This window comes from Saccoglossus kowalevskii, chromosome 2 (assembly GCF_978046115.1).
Source record: "Saccoglossus kowalevskii chromosome 2, keSacKowa6.1, whole genome shotgun sequence".
NCBI classification, from domain to species: Eukaryota; Metazoa; Hemichordata; class Enteropneusta; family Harrimaniidae; genus Saccoglossus; species Saccoglossus kowalevskii.
In genome coordinates, this window is record NC_140642.1 from 39,152,896 (window position 1) to 39,174,562 (window position 21,667).

The window sequence follows — 21,667 nt, forward strand, 5'->3', positions numbered from 1 at the left end:
TATTTTCTCTAATACAAGTGCAGTTTTGTCTATATTGTGTCAACAAACAGAAATACAATATTCATATTTTCAACCATGAAAATATTGTAGAAAATGGTGTTTCAATGAAAGGTGGAGGTGAACAGTGTCATGTTTAGGAACATATCAAATGTTGATATTCTACAGATTGTACCAAATAGGTATCCCTTTGAACACGAGCCCAAAACAAACTGGTTAAAATATTGAACTGGAAAGGTTGTAGTTAAAACTCAACCTCTAATTGTTTTAAAAGATACTATCAAGAGTTCACATGAATACCATCTCACACAGAATAAAAATGTTTACATGGAAAATAAAATAATGTTAATACAAAATAAGATAGAGATAAAGTAGAATCTTAATATTCTGTCAGTGCCTAACACAACCTATCTTAATGGCTCATTTAGCTTTATAAATGGTCCAATCCTAGGCCCACACATCTTCTACCATCTATTTTAAACTGAATTAATGATATACTACAAATAGTGAAAATCATAGTTATATTGTAACACTATAAATATTATAAAAAGTACTGCCATGTTAGGAATATTGACTTGCTGTCAACAACATTTATGATATGACAAATCAATATACCTTTGGCATGCTAAAATAAAAACCCTGAATAAAGTATCAAAATCAGATTTGATATGTATTCAAAGTGCGCCCTCATATTATGCTGCTATAGAGGGCAGGCTCCTACAATGAGAATTATAACAGAACAAGTTGCCAACCATGTCTAAATAAAACAAATAGGCCAATTTAAACTAACATTGAACAGTCAAGTGCATCCCAGGTAAAATTGACAATCACAGATGTGATAGAACTCATGATAATTTATCTCACACAGATAATGCACCTGATTTTTAGCCATTTATGAATAAAACCATATTTTTCAAAAACAGAATCTTTTTGGTAAGCCTGACTTTACAACAATGATGGCGGCTTTCCCTGAATGAACACTTGACAACGAGTTAACATTGCAATAACTTTAGAAATTGAGAAATGACAATAAATTATAACGAGGGAAACATTTCAGCTTTAGAATGTTAACAGTAATAAACATTAATTGTTAAAAAAAAAAACAATTGTATATAAAATTGCTAATCAATAGATTGGCAGTATTAAATATGTACATAGCTACAGGAATCTAAAAACAAAACCCTGAGTTAAAAAGAGAGGAATTATACAGGTGTCAATATCTATTATATGATGTGTGATTGTACAATTTACTAAAAATACTATGTTTATTTCTAAGAAATAGTGAACATTACTTGCATAATCTCTATTGAGATTGAAAAATCTTTGGAGTTTGTTCTCACTGAATTCCATAGTAACGACTAATCTATGTCTGTTGTAGTGTATGGTTGACGACAGTAAAACAGATCAAAACAAATACTTGATCTGCGGCACTGAAAATTCAATCATATTACCGGTACATTCAGTTTTATTGAATATAAAGTTTTCAGTAAATATAAGGTACAAGGCGATACTTTACTTTCTCACAATACTCATTCCAAGAACTTCCATACTTCTTTCGACATTTTTCAGAGTCTCTAATTTCTCGCACAACTTGCTCCACAATGCAAGTTACGGGAAGAATCCATGGTAAAAAATGAGCACATCCTAACAAAGGCAAACAAACAATATGAATATATAAGTTTCATACCAGAAAAACTAAGAGTTCTAACAAAGATACAACTACTCATCAAATACCATGGCAAATTAAGCTGAAGGTTATCATTAAGTCAGAAAAAGGCATTTTTCACAGCCTATCAAATGATCCTGAACGAGACAAAACATATTCATTTTCGGAATACATTCGAAATAGAATAAATGAACCTGAATCATACAAAGAATTGCAGATGTTTAGTCTACTTACCGCATGGCAGAACAAAGCCAATAGTGAGTAAAATATCACCAAGGTAATTTGGATGGCGTACACATCCCCACCAACCAGATACAAGTAAACGAGTTCCAGCATTGGTACGAATACTTTCAAGATCTGTGAAATGTACAATGAAATTGTGTCATTGAAGAGTGATAATAAAGACTTATAAGCTTATACACATTATGTATGTATATGTGCTTGATTTACTGATGTCTATAGACCTGATCACAACAGTTTTAGTCAAAATATGTATGGATTTTGTACCTAATCTGCATAATGCTTGCGGTTGGTTATCAGTTTGCACTGGGTTCAGCTCAAAGTAGTTTTACTGTACTTTAAATAGCAGTTGTTCTTCGCATTATTGCTAAACACTAAGCATCACTTTGCTAAAGATAACATAGTGTCAAGGACGTTTTAAATTGGAAATGATATTTTATATGTGCACCAGAGAGAAACAATTTCAATGGTGAGCCTGGAGGTAGAAATAAGTTAATTTTATTTGAATGTTGGCAGACAGATTCTTTACTCAAGGACAAAGTAAGGCTGCTATTCTGACAGAGAACAGTCTTCACAGGATATCCCAGTACAGTAGAGTATTATTGCAAACAGAAAATAAAGAACTTACGTGCTAGTTTAGGATTATATGGATTGCGTCGGAATTCCCATTTTTGGGAATTGGATCCACGATAAACAACCATTCCAACCACTAGAAGAAAACAGCAGTGGAAACAAATTATTGAAATTACTCATGAAATGTATTATAATTCAAGTAAATCTACAGGAGATTTAAACATAGCCATACTGAAAATTAACTTGCAAGGTACAAGATGGCATATACTTACATTGGAACACCACAATGCCGGCAACAGCCAGTTTACTAAGTTCAGGTGAGTACTGAATTAGATACCACGTTGGGAAGGACATGAAGAAAGGCATAACTGTGAGACATCCAAATATCAGACGAAAGCCAAAACCGTCACCAGAAAATTCTAAACAATGCACAATGCGATCCTGGAAAAAAACAAACAGAAATTTATACTGTATTAAGTTGGTTAAAAGAAATACATAAGGGCAGCCTATTGTAACTGGCGCGCAGGAAACATACGTCATTTGTGGTGCTGACTCCCTTCCTCCCTCAAAAAGAAATTTCCGTAATGCAAAATTTTGAAATGTGACAAGGATGTTTCTGTGATTTACTGCGTATATATATCATATTTGTTTTGCTATTCTATGATCATAGACACCCTACCCACAAAAGAATGGACCGACCGATGTACTGTTTGATTAGTGACAATGTTTCTCATTTGAACATTACAAATGTACAAATGGAAAAAAAAGGGGGGTTTTCAAACCCTATTGCGAATTTGACGCTTGCAATATGGAATTAACTTTCACCTCTCCACACCAAATCAGACAATTCACATTTCCAGTGCAGGTGTTTAATGATCTACAGCCCGTATCACACTGTATCAGGTTGTAAAGGCTATAAATTTAAGCCTCAACTCCTGATTGTTACAATAGACATCCCTAAAGCTCTAATTGCATTACAAAGCCATTGTGAGTTTTTAAGTTTAAAAAAATAGATGAAAGTTCGAACATGAACATTTAAAAAAATGTCAGCCATATTGAATCTGATCTGAAAAACAATATAAAGTACATCAAGGTCCCATATATGTTTAATGTACCAAGTTTGAACGTAATCTATCCATGCACAACCAAGATCCAATTTGGATTTTTTTAAAACACAAAAAATAACCACCAGTAGGCCATTTGATTAAGATTTTGACACAAATGCATAATGTATGTATGACTTGATGTATGTATGTGTGAAGTTTGAAATCTTAAAATGTGCAGACTCACACATAATATAATAATACCTCATATAGGCACCCCTTTGATACATTTTCATTTCTTTCTGGTGCTAATTTGAGGTGACATTTTGGCAACTTTGTTGCAAATGGCGCTTAATTGAGGTCAGTCATTTTTTCCCAGAACTACGGTAACGTTACCTTACAATCAGAGGAATCCTGTCTATACAATGTACCGGATTCAGCCGTAAATTCGCCCTTGGCCATTAAACGGCAGTTTGGAGACCAAGAAATCAAGCTTTTTTTAAAAATATTTTGGCTGCATTTTTCGAACATTAAAATTATTCTGGACGCCTATTCAAGAGTATGATTTTTATTGTGACTAACGTGAATGGGTAAGCTTTGTTTTGACAATGAGCTGTTATTACTGTAAACAATGTTAAATTATTTTTTAAATGCTCAGTTCATCTTTCCTAAAATAATTTCTTAATTTAAAAAAAAATCATGCTGTTTTCCCATGGATATCAAAGCCAAAAAATCGCACTACATTATCAGTAAATCTCTTCTGTGTTGCGTTCACCATGAGGTCGTTGAACTGTCATTAACATATTAAATGAGCTATAGTAATTCAGACACGTGGGCATCATCCAGCATTTTGATTGGTTAATTGGCGACTCGACCTATCCGGTCAATAAACAAGTCACGTGTGCATTTAAAAACATGGCGGATATCTTATCGTATTGAATAAAATGTGAATGAAATCATTCGCTTACGGTGAAACTAAGTTGAATGAACCATTTTCCATTCACTGCGAGAATCACCCGTTATGCATGAAATCGAACGTAAAAAAAGGACAAACAAAGGTCATAGCGTCGTAGTGGCGTCAAACATCGCTTGGGATTCGACAAACACGAAAGTATTTTGGGGGACGTTTCCATGCTTAATAATGTGCTGTCCACATTTAATGATAGGCAATTTTGATTAAGTGAGGGTATTCGGAAGCAATATTCCTTTGTCGAAGATCGGACTGTCGATGTGAGCTACGAAATAAAGAAATTCTTGTTCAAAATCAAATCGTTTGATTTTTGCGGCAGACGTTCGACGCACGTCTTTCATGCATCTCACGAGATCCCACAATTGTACGGAAAATCACCTATTTTACTTGCATTTCATAACATTTCAACGGAATATACCGAGTATTTTTTTTTATCATGTGGACATTTTTTTTTCGATTGCCTATTTTAGAACCAAAGTAAGGCCTTTCACTCTTCCCCGACGCCCATTCAAGAGATTGTATGGTGTATTGTTTGTTTTGTGCATTGTTGTGGGCAAAAAATGACCACACCCATTTAGTGATTGCAATACTGTAAAACATGTCTTTTTCGCGAGTATGTCTTTCGTGAATTTAGCGAGAGATCTGATTCGCTAATTCAAGATGCCACTAATGACTTTATTATCAATTCAAAATGGCCACTAAACAAAGAAATCAACAATGACAAAAGAGATTCGGTAAATCAACATTTCGCTACTACGTCATTTTACCACAATTCGCTAAAATTGCATGCCGCTATTTCAACATGTTTTACAGTATGTATGTAATAGAAACCGCACCCCGAACTTGAGCTTTTGATCCTAATTTTTAAATTGATATATTGTAATATAAACCAGTTTCAATTAGGACTATAACGGGGCGAGGAATCACGCAGTTGCACATCCTAGAGTAAACACTGTTAAAGATTAGCTCAAGTGTTAGGCGGAAGTCAGCCACATGGGGAATTCACTGGCTCCGATTTCACGGTTTTATCCAAACATTCAACCTTGACTGGCGCCTAATTGGTGTGAAAATTATCACCTTTTCTATTGTACTGACGCCTAATACTGGTTGGCGCTTATATGAGGTATTATACGGTACTCAAAGGCAAGTCTGTTTACATGGGAATTAATAATACTGTCAACCACCTACATTTCCAATTTGATGATTTTCACACATTCATGACTAAAATTGTTTTGTGAAATTAAAGAGATTTACAGTATTTAATTGTGATGAACAATGGTCCTTGTCTCATCACATACTTGTGATGAATGTTAGGACAGTTGCATTTAAGCTTTTAGAGTAAATCAATGCACTCTGTAATGAACTGTACCAGGATATAATCAACTAATAAAAGTTGGTCTTACCTCAAACCAAAATGAGTCCAGCACATACCATCCCATAAAAGCTGCAGCAAAAAGAATAGCTATAGTTGGTTTACCCTCCGACTGACACATCCTTCCAATGTTAACTAAATTCAGCAAAGTCTACAAAGAAAAAAAAAGACAAACATCACCAAGACTGTAAAATATTTGATCAGATATGCAACAAGTCTCAGTGTGATGTTAATTAACAACAGGAGAACTTTATGAGGTAAATTAAATAATTTAGTTTCAAATCTTGAAAACCAAAAAGATCTCAAGACTTACCAGTTGTATCAAACCAACACGATACACAAACATTTTCAAGTCAAATGTTTTGCAAATGCGAGGGTGTAGTTCATGGCCGACAAAAAAGTCATACACTACTTTGCCTATAACAGAAAAACAAGATAAACTATATTAATCATAGAATTGACACATTGACAACTAACATAATATCTATGAAATAATGCAGGCACTGGATACATAAATGCTGATTCTGAGCAAAAATCCTGTATTAAGTGAAGGGAAAAAGCATTACTTACCAGAGTTACCTCGTGGTGACAATGAGTTCGGAGGAGCCCATTTAGACTTGATAAATGCTAACACACTGAATAGAAACGATATCACAGTACTGATAGTTATCAGCTGTAGACGTTTCTCGTATGCAACTGCAATCCGCAGTTTATCAAAATGATGAGCGATGCCAACCAGGGCCAATGTGAGGATTAACATCAGAAAACCTATAACAGAAAACAAGTTAATAATCAGACAATGTGAAAGCATTCTGCAAATTGCTACTACAGTACTACATTGTGATAACAGCTAATTGTAATTTATCTATCACTGAGCACATGCAAATCATGTATCAAAATATGACCATACCCGTATCTTTTATTACTCAACTGGAAATAATTTCAATTTATGTTTTGTTTCCAACTAGATATTTTTTCAGTAGAATTGTAAATGTTTATGATATGCTCTTGTTGTAAATACAGTTTCACATTATTCTGGTTTCGCCGACATTGCATGCACAACATTTCATTCATATATTTGCTCTATTACAAGTAGAAGTGCATGTAATCCAACATTAGAACTTAGACACACCTTTGTCATTTAGGCAAAGCAAATGAAAAAAAAAAATTTGTGATCTTATAAATAGAGGATCTCCAATTCGTGACCGTGTAATATCGGATTTATTAAACGAGTGTAGTAATTTTCATATGTTCCGAGCCTTTGGCGACACACGAGTTTCCAATTCGTGACCGTGTAATATCGGATTTATTAAACGAGTGTAGTAATTTTCATATGTTCCGAGCCTTTGGCGAGGAACATATGAAAATTACTACACGAGTTTAATAAATCCGATATTACACGGTCACGAATTGGAGATCCTATTTATCACATGTATTCTTTTTTGTTGTAATTCAAAGCCAAATGTTTCCACTGTCGTCGGCAGCCGAAATTGACAACGCAAAAACTGGGCGCATTGATTCAGTCGAACAAGTAAAAGTGAAGAGTCATTGAAGAGACAAATACGATCAAAAAGAACTTTAATAAAAGTCCAAACACCAAACTAGTTAGAATACAAATAAACAAATTACATTATTTTTAACTTAAACACTTAAAGCGAAAAACGAAAGCAGTAAAAACTATTAAATACATCAAAAAGCTGTAGGAAACTATTTATCGGGGGTTTCCCCGTCACTCCTTGACGTCATTGACATGGTCCACGAGATCAAACATGGAAGTCAACACTGCGTCGATTGAAAGTTATTATTTAGTTCTCATCTGATGACTGAGAGAAATCAAACGCATATATCCGACGTCTTTTCGGTGGAATTGTTGAGCTATCATTGTTGGCAATGTTGTAATGTACGTGTACATTAAATACTCCGCCGGAAATGGGGCCTCCAAATATGAGGGGAGGCAAGGGGTGTAGCTGGTACGGTTTTACGGGAAATAAAAAGGGCTTTTCACTATTTACGAAGAAAAAAAGACGTTTTTACAGTTTACAGTGTTAACAAATGGAACATTGAATGGTCCGAGGAGCTCTCTGACTCAAATTCTCCACCATTGCTGCGCCGTGTGAAGAGACGCATGCGCATATTACCCTCGTAATGCTCTTCATTCGGTTAGAGGGCCTTTTACGTCTTGACATTCAATTTTATAGTGAATTGTGTCATCTAGTCGTTTTACAGTTTCTAAAATGTAATTTCCCTGGATTATTCTTTACGATTTTTTTATTTGCATTTGAATTTTTGTACGTACGAGAAAAATTACAAATTTTTACAGTGTACGAAAAAAATATTTGATTGATTACGTTGTACGTCTAGCCTGTGATTACAGAATTACGGAATTTATTTTTTCTATTTACGTTGTACGAACAAAAAAATATTGCAATTACGTTGAACAAAAATAACCCTTGCCCCCCTTCAAATATCGGTGTGGATTGTGAACTCAAGGTTGAGGCATGATGGCTGATATTGGTTGATGTCAACTGGGACGCGATGTTACGTTGTGGCTGAGGTTGCATAACAGAAGGTATTGATGTTTGGCACGGGTTTGATGTGCTATAGTTAGGGGTGGCTACTTGATTATTTAAAATGCCAGAAATTTCTCTGTGTTGGTTTTCTGATATAGTGCTGTATGCATTCACGGACTGAATGTTACGGACTGAATGTCTGGGCAGTCCGCGAGAATGCGTGGCGATGTAGTATGGGTCGTCACTATTTGTGTAACCAGCTGGTCGTAGACCGAGGTATTTTTTGAAAATAGCAACTGGACATCTTCTGGGATTCGCAGGGACGTCCCACATCTTTGGCTTCACTTTTCTGGTATCCCTTTGATCTTCTCCAGTCCGAGTTTTAGTTTGCCGTTCAGAGAACTCAAGATATTCACGACCGCTACTATCAGTACACATCTCCCCAACACATGTTATTGTGCTCGGTATTACCCCTCAGACCAAAATGTACTGTGTTATAAAACCACATAGTATTTATTATGGCTTCAGGACTGTGGGACCCAAACTGTCCCGATTCCCACAGAATTTCGATTTCCTCATCTGTAGCCGCCTCAGCTGTTCGCGGTAGGTTGCCCTTACCATCTTTCTTTAATTTCTTCTGTTTTGCTTTTATTGTTTCCCGCACCTCATTAAACTCAATACTACTGATCAGTGAATACATGTATTTGTGTCGTTTCAGGTGACGTTCAAGGCTAGAAAGCATAGATCGTAAGGAAGTAGGCTCGTAGTCATCACCGCTTGGTTTACGGACACTGATAAAAAATTTGCATAGAATTGTTTCCAGTTCATTTGGAGGGATTTCGTGGATTTCTCTAGCTTCGTTTATTTCTAGTGTCTTCAAAAATTTGCCCAGTAATCTCATATCATATAGAGTTTTCTTGGTTGTGTTTTTGTTTTGTTGAGTTTCGATTGTTCTTCTGACATCGTCATCGGTGACTGGCACAAATCTACATGGTCGTGAATGCCCGGCCTCGGCGCCGTCAGCTGAAGGTTTGTTTACTTTGAGATGCAAATTTGTACGATTGACAGCAGACGAAACATTATCATGCCCGAACTATTTTCGGGTTGGGAGAATTGAGACTGTGATTAATATCTTTAATATTTTGTTTATTCAACAGCGATAAAATCAGAGATTATATAGAATCTAAAAATCTAATAAGTATAATATGTAATAATTTCTACATAATTTGTCATTAAAATCTGCCTCATCATAAGTGTTGCATAATTCAGCGCTAACTTTACTGATTAGGTCAAAGGTGAAATTAGCTGTATTGGCCAATCACATCACAGACTTAAAGTGTGACGTCACTTTCAAAGTGTGTAATACCAAAAATATCACACGGGTGTTATTACATGTGATAAAATGCTTTACAAAATACAACTAGGTAGGATTTTTTTTTTATTTTTCTATTTAATATGGTCACAAAAAACATTTAGGGTTGTGCAGTAAAAATAGGGTAGGTGGGGTTACAGGAACCACACATTTTTCTCTCTCTTGGACTAGATGAATGAACTACAAATACAGCAGTTTGGGTATAATTTTTATGTGCAGTTGCACTGGACTAGCCATCAAATATTAGTAGATATGCACAAATTCTGGTTGGGAAGAGACACACACAGGCATATTATTACAAGCAGTTAGTACAAGCCATATCAACAAAATACATACCATTCTGCCTGTATTTCATTCTTTGCCCAGATCTAGTTCGTGGTCCCTCAAATGTCTGCAATAGAAGATAATAAAACAAAGTATTACTCTATGATTTATCATACAATGCTTCAATTCGGACACTGTGGATTCCATTTCCATAAAGACACCTATATTCATGAGATAGCATTACTTCATCAAAATTGACCATTATGCATAGCACAACATTAAGCATGGAAATGCCCTGAAAACAGTTTCATGTTTGTCAAATACCTGTGATGTTTTGACTCCACTACAAGGTTATGACCCTTGTTTGTCCTGTTTTTAACATTTCATTTAACGCATAACACAAGATCTTGCAATGAACAGAAAAGGGTTTATTACACAAACATGCTAAGATCCGTGGACATACACAGGTACTTACCAGACCAATCGGTAGAAGATTTAGTACAACCATAACTCCAAGAAAGCCAAGATACAAAATAGTTACTTCTTGGTCAAAATAACTAGCAAGATTATTGGGTAGTACAGGTCTTTTAAAAAATGCACAGGATTCTTGTGTGCATATGAGGTAAGGATAAAAAACAACAGCGACAAAGAACACAATCGAGATGATACAGCCTATAAGAGAAAACAAAAAAAACCTAGTCAACAAAAGCAGCACTGAGCATATCATAGGATATTGTGACCACTAGCAGTCATTTTACAAAACTGTTTTGAACTTTTTTTATTCAAGACTAGAGTTCATCACAGATATCAATGCAACATCAGTTGCCTCGACTGTCAGGTAGTATTGCTATTATTTTTTTTTCACCTAGCATTTACTCGTATATCTTTTATGAACTTTCAGTGATGTATTGTTTGAAATCATAATCTATAAAATGCTAAAATCTAAAATCATTATCAAGTAAAAAGTAATAGTAAATTGAACTGTTATCAACAACCTACCTACTGTACCCGAATAGGCTTCTTCTGTAGTTTTCGGCACCTTTCCAAGGTGCATGTCTAATGGAAGTTCCAATGTCTTCTCTCCTTTTTTTGTGGCTGATCGCGTGGCATAGGTCTTTATTATTTCAGTGTGTACAGTCTAGTGATTAATGAAGTAGCACAATAGTATAGTATTATAAATAACAATAAATATTCTTTACATTTTGTTCCCATTCTTACACCAACTGAATACGGGCAGTTTAATAAAACTGTAGTGGCATTCATACTTTTATAGACAAAAAATTAAACCATTTTGTGATATACACATTCATTGCAAACAGATAGACAAATGCCACCAAACTAGATAATAAACAGAAAATGTATAAAATAGTGATTGATTAAGTCTACTACATCCTTAATATAGTGAATATCAAAAAGCTTGCTGACAAATTAACTGGGCATCAAGGCAATTGTTGTCTATGACTCCCTGAAGTTCAAGCCTGGGCAAGTCCTGTAAAACCTATCAAAACCTTGTGCTAATATGTACTCTATGAGTTTGGAGTCATAAGGATGCATTCTGCTTTATAAATATCATAATTTGAGCTGTAACAGGATATTTGTGTTAGTTATTAGGTTTATAGTACCTTTGTAACTGTGGACTTTGGTGTTGATGTGACAGGTGCCTCTTTCTTACGGGAACGACCTCTTCTGGGACTAGTGCTTGGTCGCCTGTTTGGCGATGGTGAAGCCTTTCGCCTGTTTGGCGATGGTGAAGCCTTTCGCCGGTTTGGTGATGGTGAAGCCTTTCGCCTTGCTGAAGATCTAGATCGTGGACGTCCAGAAGATTTCCGAGATGGTGATTTACGAGAGGGAGACTTTGATCGTGACCTGGAACTTGAACGCTTGAATGTTACTTCATCCTGCAATAAATTCAAATCAAAAGACTAAATCAGTACAAAATGATACAAATAAACACATTCTCTGAAATTCAAAGATTAAATATAGTTTATCACACTAAAAATTTGGCTATGCTATTATTCGACCAAGTTTAGAAATTTGATTACTTTCAAAATCAGTTATAAATGTGTATTTTTTGGTACTTCTAAATTTTAACTGATGTTTAATTGCATGCATCATGGTTTAATACTTTGGGATACGCACTGTTGCAATGCAACCACATTTTGAAGTTTTGCTTTTTTGTTTATGTACTGGTACATTGTAAACATTGTTCTGAGAACAGTATGGTAGTAATTATTATACTGTAAATCAATTTTCACTACTGGAAATGCTTGCAATTTCAAGATTTAATGGTATTTGTGAAGACAAAACTTGTCATTGACACTGTGTCGTAAAACACAAGAGAAATTTTTTCTTTGCAAATTAAAGCAATTAACATTATACTCTTATATAGAATGAGGTTTTATTACTACCTTATACTAAAATATATTTGGATATTTAGAGTACTAACGAATTCCAACTTATGGTCCGGTTAGACTTAAAATACACCACGAATATTCATTTTTGAGATATCATTTTTGGTATGTGTTGGTTCAAGGATATCTAAGCTTCGTCGTCCTATACTTTGTTTAGTAATTTGAACTAGCTTATACTAAAACAAGCCGATGGGCGAGTTGGCGATCGGCTTCGCACAAAAAACAAGCAACATGTTTTCGGCTGTTGCCACGGTAGGCACCGGGCACCATATACGAAGTTCGCCAAAAAACACTCAGTCTTTAGAAGTCACTATATTTTATTGCTAGGACGTATTCTGCTGTTAAATTTATTATTTCCAACCGTTTTGCGATAGTATTTTCTAGACTGAAGGCAGTATTTACAGTTCACTCAAAGTTCAAAGTTGCGTTGGGATTACGTTGATACAGTGTTACAATGTCGGTGCCTGTGATCTCTTACCAGTGTGCAACGTAGCCAAAATAAAAACATGATCATTTGAACACGGCTATAATTACAAAACTGGTAGGAGGTAATAAATTTGGGGCGAAAGTATTCAAAAATCAGTTTTTGGCTGTTGCAATGACAGTGGTGGGCCAGGATTTTTTTCCAATTAGTGACGATACGACCTACCTATCAAGTATGAACAAAATCAGCCAAGCAAAAAAAACAAGGGGGGTTTAAAGTCATTGCTGATGAAAAGTTGCTTCCACTTTGAGGTAAATTTTCCCGGTAATGAAAGCAGGGTTCTCCCCAGAAAAAATGCATAGCGCCGGGGCTAATTTGCATAATAATTTGCATATCATTTACATATCTTTCCTTCATTGATTAACAGAACTTATTTACAATTATGAATATTAGTGAGCTCAGTCACAGGGCAAATATTTTTTTTAATGGAATCAACACATTATGTTTCACAATTTAGAAGAGTTTGAAACATTCTCGAAATACAAATGCTGCAGACTAAAAACAAACACAAATACATTATTGTTGCAATTTAATTGTTTTGTAAAACGTTGAAGGAAACGCATTCAAAACGTTAAGCCAGATTTATGTTCACGAATCTCATAATTTTATTCACTCCAAAAACATTCTCCTTCAAAAAATCGATCACGTAATTAATTGACGTATTGTTGTAATTTATTATTCGTACCATCAACTTCTAAAACGTTTACAATTACAGTAATGAGCGAACAAATAAAGCTTCAAAACGATCATCAAAGTTACGACGTGACATAACTTACTTGGCCATGTTATACACCAGTTATAGCAATAATTCCTCAACAAATTTTACTTCTTTTTTTTTTATATGAAATGTAAGTAAAATCAGACTTATTTTTATCGGGAGCGATTATTTTTGATCACTTGATCGCTTCGGTAAAAAAAAACAGGCCCGCCATGATGTTTGTGAAACATTAGCACGTGTCCTTTGACCAGATGGGTCAAGAATTCCATTAACCAATCAAAATGCCGCATGGTAATGCCGGTAGAACCCGAAGTTTTCCGAATGGTAGTGAGCATAAAAATGACATTGCGGAAGTAAAGCAATGTCGTAGCACGATGTGTTGGCATCGATTTCAATTGAAAACTGCATGACAGCTTTCGAAAGAGGTGATTTGCAATTTTTAAAAGGTAAATTAGGTCTTGAAAGAATAGTTTTTACATGATTCGCAATGATAACAGTTCAAATGTATTTTACCAAATCACGCAATAAACACGTTTTTTTCTTGAGTAGCGTGAACTGATCGTGAACTCCGATTTGACCATGTTATATCGAGGTGGAATTCATTTTGAAATAATTTTAGCTTTAAATCTAAAGACTGTGTCTATCGCAGAAAGTATTTACTTACAAACAAAGAGGTGCTAATTCCACAAATTTGACTAGCCGCTACGTATCGTGCGACTAGGGATATTGTTTATAAATTATAATCCACGACTGGCAGGATGCGTGTCGGTCGGTACTTAATTATACCAACAATCAGACAATAGTCCTCGTCGGAAGCATTTCCGTGGTGGTCACTAATTTTGAGTGACGGTCGGGGCCGACCGGTGTGGCGAACAAAGCTTTTTCACATCTGATATTGGCATGTCAAATATGAAATCAAGCGCCGAGGTGGGAACACATAGCGCCGAGGTCCCAAGTGAAGCGCCGAGATTCACAGGTATAGCGCCGCGGACCTTGGCGCTAAAAAGCCCTGGGGAGAACCCTGGAAAGTAGACATAAGAAAAACAAACGGTATATTGTTGCCTACGCCCAAGCTGAGTAGAAATGTAGGGTGAGATACATTTGGCGCAAATGTATAAAAAAAAATTCAGATTTTACAACCTAACTAAAGTGAAGGTGTGATTTGCTTGCCAAGTTTGAACCAAATCGGCTCAGCCAAAAAAATCACAGAAGAGTTAAATAGCCATTCCTGGTGAACAGTTACCACAACTTAGGGCTCAAATTTCATGGTAATGAAAAAAAAATTCAAATAGTAACTTTGTACCCACATTCAAGCTGAGTAGAATGAGTTATGTCAGGAGTGTTTTATCCCAAATTTGTAGGAGATGCATTTGACGCAAAGCTATGCAATGGCAACGGTGGGGCAAATTTTTTTCCACATTTTTCCTAATAACTAGGGTGAAGGTGTGTGACCTACCTGCCAATTTTGAGCGAAATTGGCCAAGCCAAAAAAATCACAGAAGAAATAATACGTGAAAACACTAGTAATCACACACACAGACACACACATACAAACTTACAAAAGTGATTATAAGGGCAATCCTAGCAGAGCGGATCGCCAATATGTTATTTAGAGTACTAGCAAATTCCCACTTCTGGTCTGATTAGAATTAAAATATACCGCGAATATTCACTTTTGAGATGTGTTGGTTCTTGGATATTTCAGCTTCGTCGTCCTGTACTTCATTTAGTAATTTGAACTTCCCAGATTGTATCAAATCGGAGAGTTTCTTGATTTCGATATCGAAACCGCCTTGGCTTAATTATTTGCTGGGGGGTGCTTAGGTACGTGCTCTGCAACTTGCAGCGCATGAACCTAAACACGTTAGGTAATCAAATTCATGAGAAGTTGACAATCCCTAATACTGCTAAATCGCCAGTTGTGAACTTTATCAGGATTCCCGTATGAAGTTACACATCATTCTAGCAAGGAAAATATTGATTACTTTTGTGCAGGTTATATAATAAAATATGAAATGATCAATATTTCATTTTTGTTAGTACATCTGTATTAATTAAAATATGTACACATTATATCTGATTGGGGTGGGTATTACGAAGCAAGTTTATAAAATTATAAACAAATATTTCCGTAGATAATACTGACCCTAAAATACGCCATTGAGAAGTATTACTATCAGTACAGTAGCAATAAAAGTATACCGGTAATAAATAAGTATAAATAATGTAAATATATACCGGTACATTGCTTTATTTCATTGTTGAGACTGAGTTATACAGTTCATTACGTACTACAATTTATCTATATTGGAAAACTGTTATAGGGATTACAGGGCTTCCGCTACCCGATCGCCACATCGCCAATTGCGATAACAAATTCCAGTTGACTAATACTATTCCGATGTGACGAAAAAATTGGCGAGTACTTAAAACTGAACATACAATCATGTAATTAGAAGTCAATATTTATTGTGGTGAACGTGGTGATAACTGGAATGACGGAAAAATAACTCACACGAAGCACTAACAGTCTATTGCACCGAGAAACAGACGCTAACCTCGATTTGCATAACCACTGCGTCTATTAAACAGTTGTGTTACATGCGCACGCACTCACAGTTAATTTTTCTGGAATCACCGAAGCATGTTCGTGTTTTATCGGAACAACTTCAAGAGTACCCGAAATTTAATTTTGTTATGCCAAGTTGTAAGTTTTCGTTGTTATTTTTAAACGCTGGCAATAGCACTTCCGGGATCAAAAAGGTCGATAAGTTTGCAGCACATTTCCATAACAATGGCATCTAAACGAACACTGACCGACTTTTGGGGGGGAAATGATTTGGAGAAAAAATCTCAGGAGCAATGTTCTGCGTCAGAAACGAGAAAAGATTGAAAACTTGCTACTCCTCGACACAAAATAAAATCAGAATGGTTTTCACGCTACCCGTGGTTGAAGAACGATTCTGAAAAACAACTGTTCTTTTGCAAATCGTGTATTGCAGCAGGTAGAAGCAATATCTTCACCACAGGTGATCAGAAAATCCAAAACATGAAAAAAGTAATGATCATAAGTTCGCTGTGGCAGCAGCGGACTCTACTGTTAATGAAGAGATGCCCCGAGCAGCAACGAATGCGTACAGTGCCGTCAAAGAGACTATTGTGGCAGCCATGAGGAGTGTTTACTTTGTTGCAAAAGAAGATATTGCGAAAAGTAAAGTGAGATCTGTTCAGGATTTTTGCAGAATTCAGGTGAATGATTGTAGATATTTTATTGGTTTCTTTTTTTTTTTAATTACTTGTAAATTCAAAATGTATTTGTAATATTTTTATTTATGTGGAATATCATGTAATCAGTAGCACGAGGTTTAATTTACATTTCTAAATAAAATAGAGCAATATTTTTCTTTTCTTTTTTAATTATTTTCAGTGGTGTCCTTAGAAATTCTGCAGCATTCAGACAGAGTTTGTTATACGCATAGTACTAGTGTTGACGACTTTTTGGAGTGCATTGACGAAGTAGTTGAAAATGAACTTATTCGGGAAAATGAAGTCAGCAAAATTCTACTCTCTAGAATTATATGAATCTACAGACATTGGCATTTGCCAAAATCTCATGATCTACATACATGGTGTAGTAGATGGAAAGATTGAATCATTTTTTGAGTGTCAGCATGTTATCTAGTGCAACTGCGGAGGCACTTTACGAAGAGGTGAAACATGTTATTGATGACAAGGGCCTACTTCTATCAAATTTAATTTCACTGGGTACTGACGGTGCCAGTGTTATGACTGGACAGAGAAAGTGATTAACAACTTGTTTTAAGGAGGACAATCTGTTTATTCTGTCACAACATTGTGCTGCACATAAACTTGCCCTAGCCAGTGGCCAAGCTGCAGACTGCATTCCTTACCTTGTTAAATACCAAGCACTTGTTAATGATCTTTATAAATATTATCATTATTCACCCAAGAATCAGAATAAGTTAACTGCTAGTCAGAAAATAATGGGTGAAAGTCAGTTGAAATATCAACAGACATTTAGCACAAGGTGGTTATCATTCTACAATAGTGTTTCAGCAATTTGTAGAACAGTGAGCTCTCTTATCACAGCACTCAAAGACGATGTTGACAATAATAGAAACAATGCCTGTGTGTCTGGACTTCTGAAGAATATTGCCAGATTTGACTTTCTTGCTTTGTCATTTTTTTTTTGCTTGATGTGTTATCAGTTTTCAACACCACCTGTTTAGCTTTGCAGTCTGATGGTCTTACTTTTACTGAGGTTAAACATCACATTAATGCTTGTCAAAAAACTGTAGAAGATTTCAAAACTAAAAAGGGTAGAAATTATCAATCTTTTATTGATACTATAACACAGGATACTACTAATGATACTGATTTGCCAACAGAAGTAGAATTCTATGGACATGTTGTAGCCGCCGATAAAAAACAAAGAGACAATTTTGCTAAGACGAGTGAGAAATTTCTTAGTTGTCTCTCAGAAAATTTGGTCAATAGATTCCATGAAGATGATGACCAAATCAGTTCAGCCTTTGACATTCTGGTACCTTCAAAACTACCAGACAAAGAAGACCAGATTGCAGAATATGGTACAGCTGAAATAGAAAAGTTGATTTTTGACAAGTTTGACTGTAAAATATAAGAAAAAGGGAATATTTGCTGGATTTTATTTTAACTGAAACATTCTTTCAGCGAAAATAGCAAAAAAATGTTGCAAGCAAAAATAAAGTATTTTACAGTAATTAATTTATTCTGAGCATGAGCAGACGTTCTGTCAATGTTGCCGGGAGAGGTAATTTTTGATAAAAATCGTGAAAAAGACCCACTTGGGATTTTCAGATCTGGAAAAAGAATTACGTGCATACTCGGAAGAAACTTGTTCATCAACCTGCCAAGTTTCACTGATACCTGCTGTAGAATTTCTGAGAAAATGTTGGAGACGGAAAACGGACAAAACCTGAATTATAAAGTCCCCTTTTCAAGCTGCGCCTGAGCGGGGACTAATGAAAGTTTTTCTTTTTTCATACATTTGGAGGTAGCATACAAAAAACTTTGTTTTGGTGTGAAGAAACATATGATCTCTGAATAAATGAGTACATCTTTGTAAAAAGTGGTGTACAAACTTACATTAACATATTTAGGCTCGATTTCATACTCAGTCCCATCTTGAAATACCACTTCATAGTTTTTACCATAATAACCAGTAATTTTGGCAGGAAACCACAGACTACTACCTGGCCATTTTGCCATCACATTCTCCCCTATACTAGACCTTTTCGTCGGCATTTTCCTTTTATGACCCTGCAACAAAATATTGTCAATGAAAATTATACTAAAAGGTTTTATTATAAACTTGCAACGCTGATGTGGTTTACCTGTGTTGACTGTAGAATTCTCAAATGTGACAATCAAATAAGGAAATTGCTTGCAATTTCTAGTACAATTGCATAACCAATTGATAAGAATAAAAAGAACATAGGCACAGTGTGGTTTAATATTCCACAACCATCATCAGTTTACATGTATGATCGTAGAGCTCCATGGTACCAGGTTGGTATGGTTCACAGCCCAAGAATACCGGAACCATGCAACAGAAAGTTTAATTATTATAAATATGATGTGTATCTTCCAACTAATTTGACCAAGATACAACGTAATTAGTTTCTACCCGTTGTGCAAATTCAAATGTCGTTAGTTGATATGAATCGCTATAAGCAAAGGTCGTAGTCGTAAACAAAGGATCGAGATTGCGTTCATGAACAACAAAGATGGCGTCCTCGGAAGTTTGGGGTACGCATAAAAAGGGGCTACATTGCCTCTACTGCACTGCGGTGAAACCGGGAAATAAAGACGATAGTATATGTTAATTGAAATAGCAGATGTTTAATCAATCATTATTCAATAAAGGTTGCAATACAAAGATGTTATAAGCGTGTCGAAAAGTGTTGTCAGCGTACCGAAACACAAGTTCAGCGTTTTAAAACGAGAGATTCAATGTGAATGAATTATTAATACTTCCAGTTCAAAACAAACCAAAACAGAACAAGCCGCAATGTCGTACAACAAGTGGATACAATGATTCGATTGGTTGTGCCATACTTGGACAGTTACAAGTTTATGCGAGAAGCATTTTAATACAAATACCCAGTCTGCGAGATTCACGCAAACGATAAGTAAAACACAATCCACTCCGTAACCATGGAGCTCTCCCGTGGTGTGTGGTCTACTATAAGTGATAAACTAACAGAAATACTTCATCTTTAGATTGAATACCATAAACTATTAATTATCATATCATACTAACCTTGCTGTTTGTGCTGAAATCTACAAATTACTACAAGATAGTAAAGCTTATTGTCATAAAATACAAGAGGCAGTCTATTCGACGCTTTGAAACACTGGCGCCTAACCGCCTGACCTCGGCGGGAAGTATTTTCATTGGCTGAATTCAAATTTATTCAAATATATCGCGCTTGATTGGTCCATCTCATTCCGACTGCATCTAGGTCAAAGTTCATTCGAATACAAACAAGAGCTATGAATGAAGCTCAGTCAGACCTCTACCTCCATGGTCAGACGTGATACAAATCAGCTGCAGACACCAGGGTACACGGGCTTCCGCACATATTTACGTTTTACTAATGCAAACATATATTAATACATGTATATAGAAAATTGTCGTCCAGTGTAATTATTAACTACTGTGAAATATTTTAGCTGGAATTAATTTTCACTGATTTTTGACGAGTTGAATGTGAAAAATAGGAAAAAAGGTATTTTCACTGGATTTTATTTTCACCGATTCATTCCTTCAGCAAAAATAGTACTATAATTTTCTGTATACTATATGTATTGGTTCTAGCAGCTTTCACCCTGTAATAGTGCATGGTAAGGATACGGCAGATTGAGACATTTATACATGGCATTCTTTCTTAACCAACAAAAAATAAATAAAACAGGAAACAAAAGGTATGAAAATTATGGGGAAAAAAATAACACATTTAAATAATAGTAGGGGCAACAGTTGGGACCATCTACATCTTGTGATTACTCAATTTTTTTGCAAACACTGAACTATTTTATATTTTAGCCATATATATCGTTTATTTTTGACAAAAAGTATAAAACTTGTAAGCAAGTCTCTGGGTTATGCATTCTATGAAATTATTATATGCACAGTGAAGAATTTACTACATGTTAGAGTAATTTTTGGAGATTAAAGTGCAATCATCACTGATTGAATGTGCTTTTTATCATAAAAAGTGAAAAGCTTGGTATAATGAGGTGAGTTAATTTGTTAACATTTAGACAAATACGGTACATAACTCATATCTTCACGTAAAGGTAACACATAAGTAACACCTTTTCACTAATTCTCTGTAGCTCATATCAAAGCCATTGCAAATATATTCATTCCCCCGTACACTACACTAAAAACACACATTGTTTTTCAGGAAGAAATAAGATATACGCTAATTATTTTGATTTAGAAACCTTGATTGATGGAATCAGAGCTACATTATATATTTTATAATATATAACAAAAATATCAGCCTCAGGGATAGAATCGTCACCTAGAAGATGTAATTATATACATATCCAAGACTCTTCTTTTCAAAATATAGAATTTTGACCTCCATGGATAGCCATGACATCAGCAGGCCATGTGTAAAGCTCCTCTCCCTAAGTTAGTAAAATGTATAATTGAAAACCACTTCCAATTTCAGTAAAAATGTAGAACTTGAATTAAGCCCCTCCAAGTTATGAAGGTTATAAGCGAAAATAGTTTATTACCTACTAGCGAGGCAAATGTAGATTTTATAAGTGTTAATGCATAATCACCTAGTTTTTAATTCATCAATTTTAAAAATTATTTTAATTGTATTTTTCAGTTTCATTTTATTTTTTACTTCAGTTTAAAAAGACAATTGTATTACTATTTTCATCATGGATGTGATATCGCATATATGATTAATGACGTAATTGTTGATATGCCAACTCAAGTTGTAAATAATTTGTGTGTGGT

General features: G+C 35.2%; 1 protein-coding gene and 1 pseudogene across 1 annotated transcript; one reads left to right on the forward strand and one right to left on the reverse strand.

Annotated features, from left to right (window-relative positions):
• Positions 1-1,088: 1,088 nt before the first annotated feature.
• Positions 1,089-20,043, reverse strand: LOC100376417 (delta(14)-sterol reductase TM7SF2-like). The gene is made up of 13 exons (XM_085505829.1): positions 19,946-20,043; positions 18,769-18,942; positions 11,630-11,905; positions 11,007-11,145; positions 10,483-10,679; positions 10,080-10,134; positions 6,432-6,629; positions 6,175-6,278; positions 5,893-6,012; positions 2,749-2,917; positions 2,532-2,612; positions 1,898-2,020; positions 1,089-1,641 (listed from the first exon to the last, which is right to left on the reverse strand). The coding sequence occupies exons 2-13, from the start codon at positions 18,925-18,927 to the stop codon at positions 1,481-1,483; spliced, it is 1,782 nt and encodes a 593-aa protein (XP_085361955.1). The 5' UTR covers positions 18,928-18,942; positions 19,946-20,043; the 3' UTR covers positions 1,089-1,480.
• Positions 16,415-18,283, forward strand: LOC144350649 (zinc finger protein 862-like; annotated as a pseudogene).
• Positions 20,044-21,667: the final 1,624 nt, after the last annotated feature.

Bases quoted from the DNA above. Each gene is read 5' to 3' on its own strand.
- LOC100376417 (XM_085505829.1), bottom strand. From the start codon at position 18,927: ATGCCGACGAAAAGGTCTAGTATAGGGGAGAATGTGATGGCAAAATGG. The intron at 10,135-10,482 runs GTAAGTACCTGT...CTTCTATTGCAG, and splicing joins ATCTTCTACCGATTGGTCTG to ACATTTGAGGGACCACGAAC. The intron at 6,013-6,174 runs GTAAGTCTTGAG...TTTTCTTTGTAG, and splicing joins GTGTTGGTTTGATACAACTG to ACTTTGCTGAATTTAGTTAA.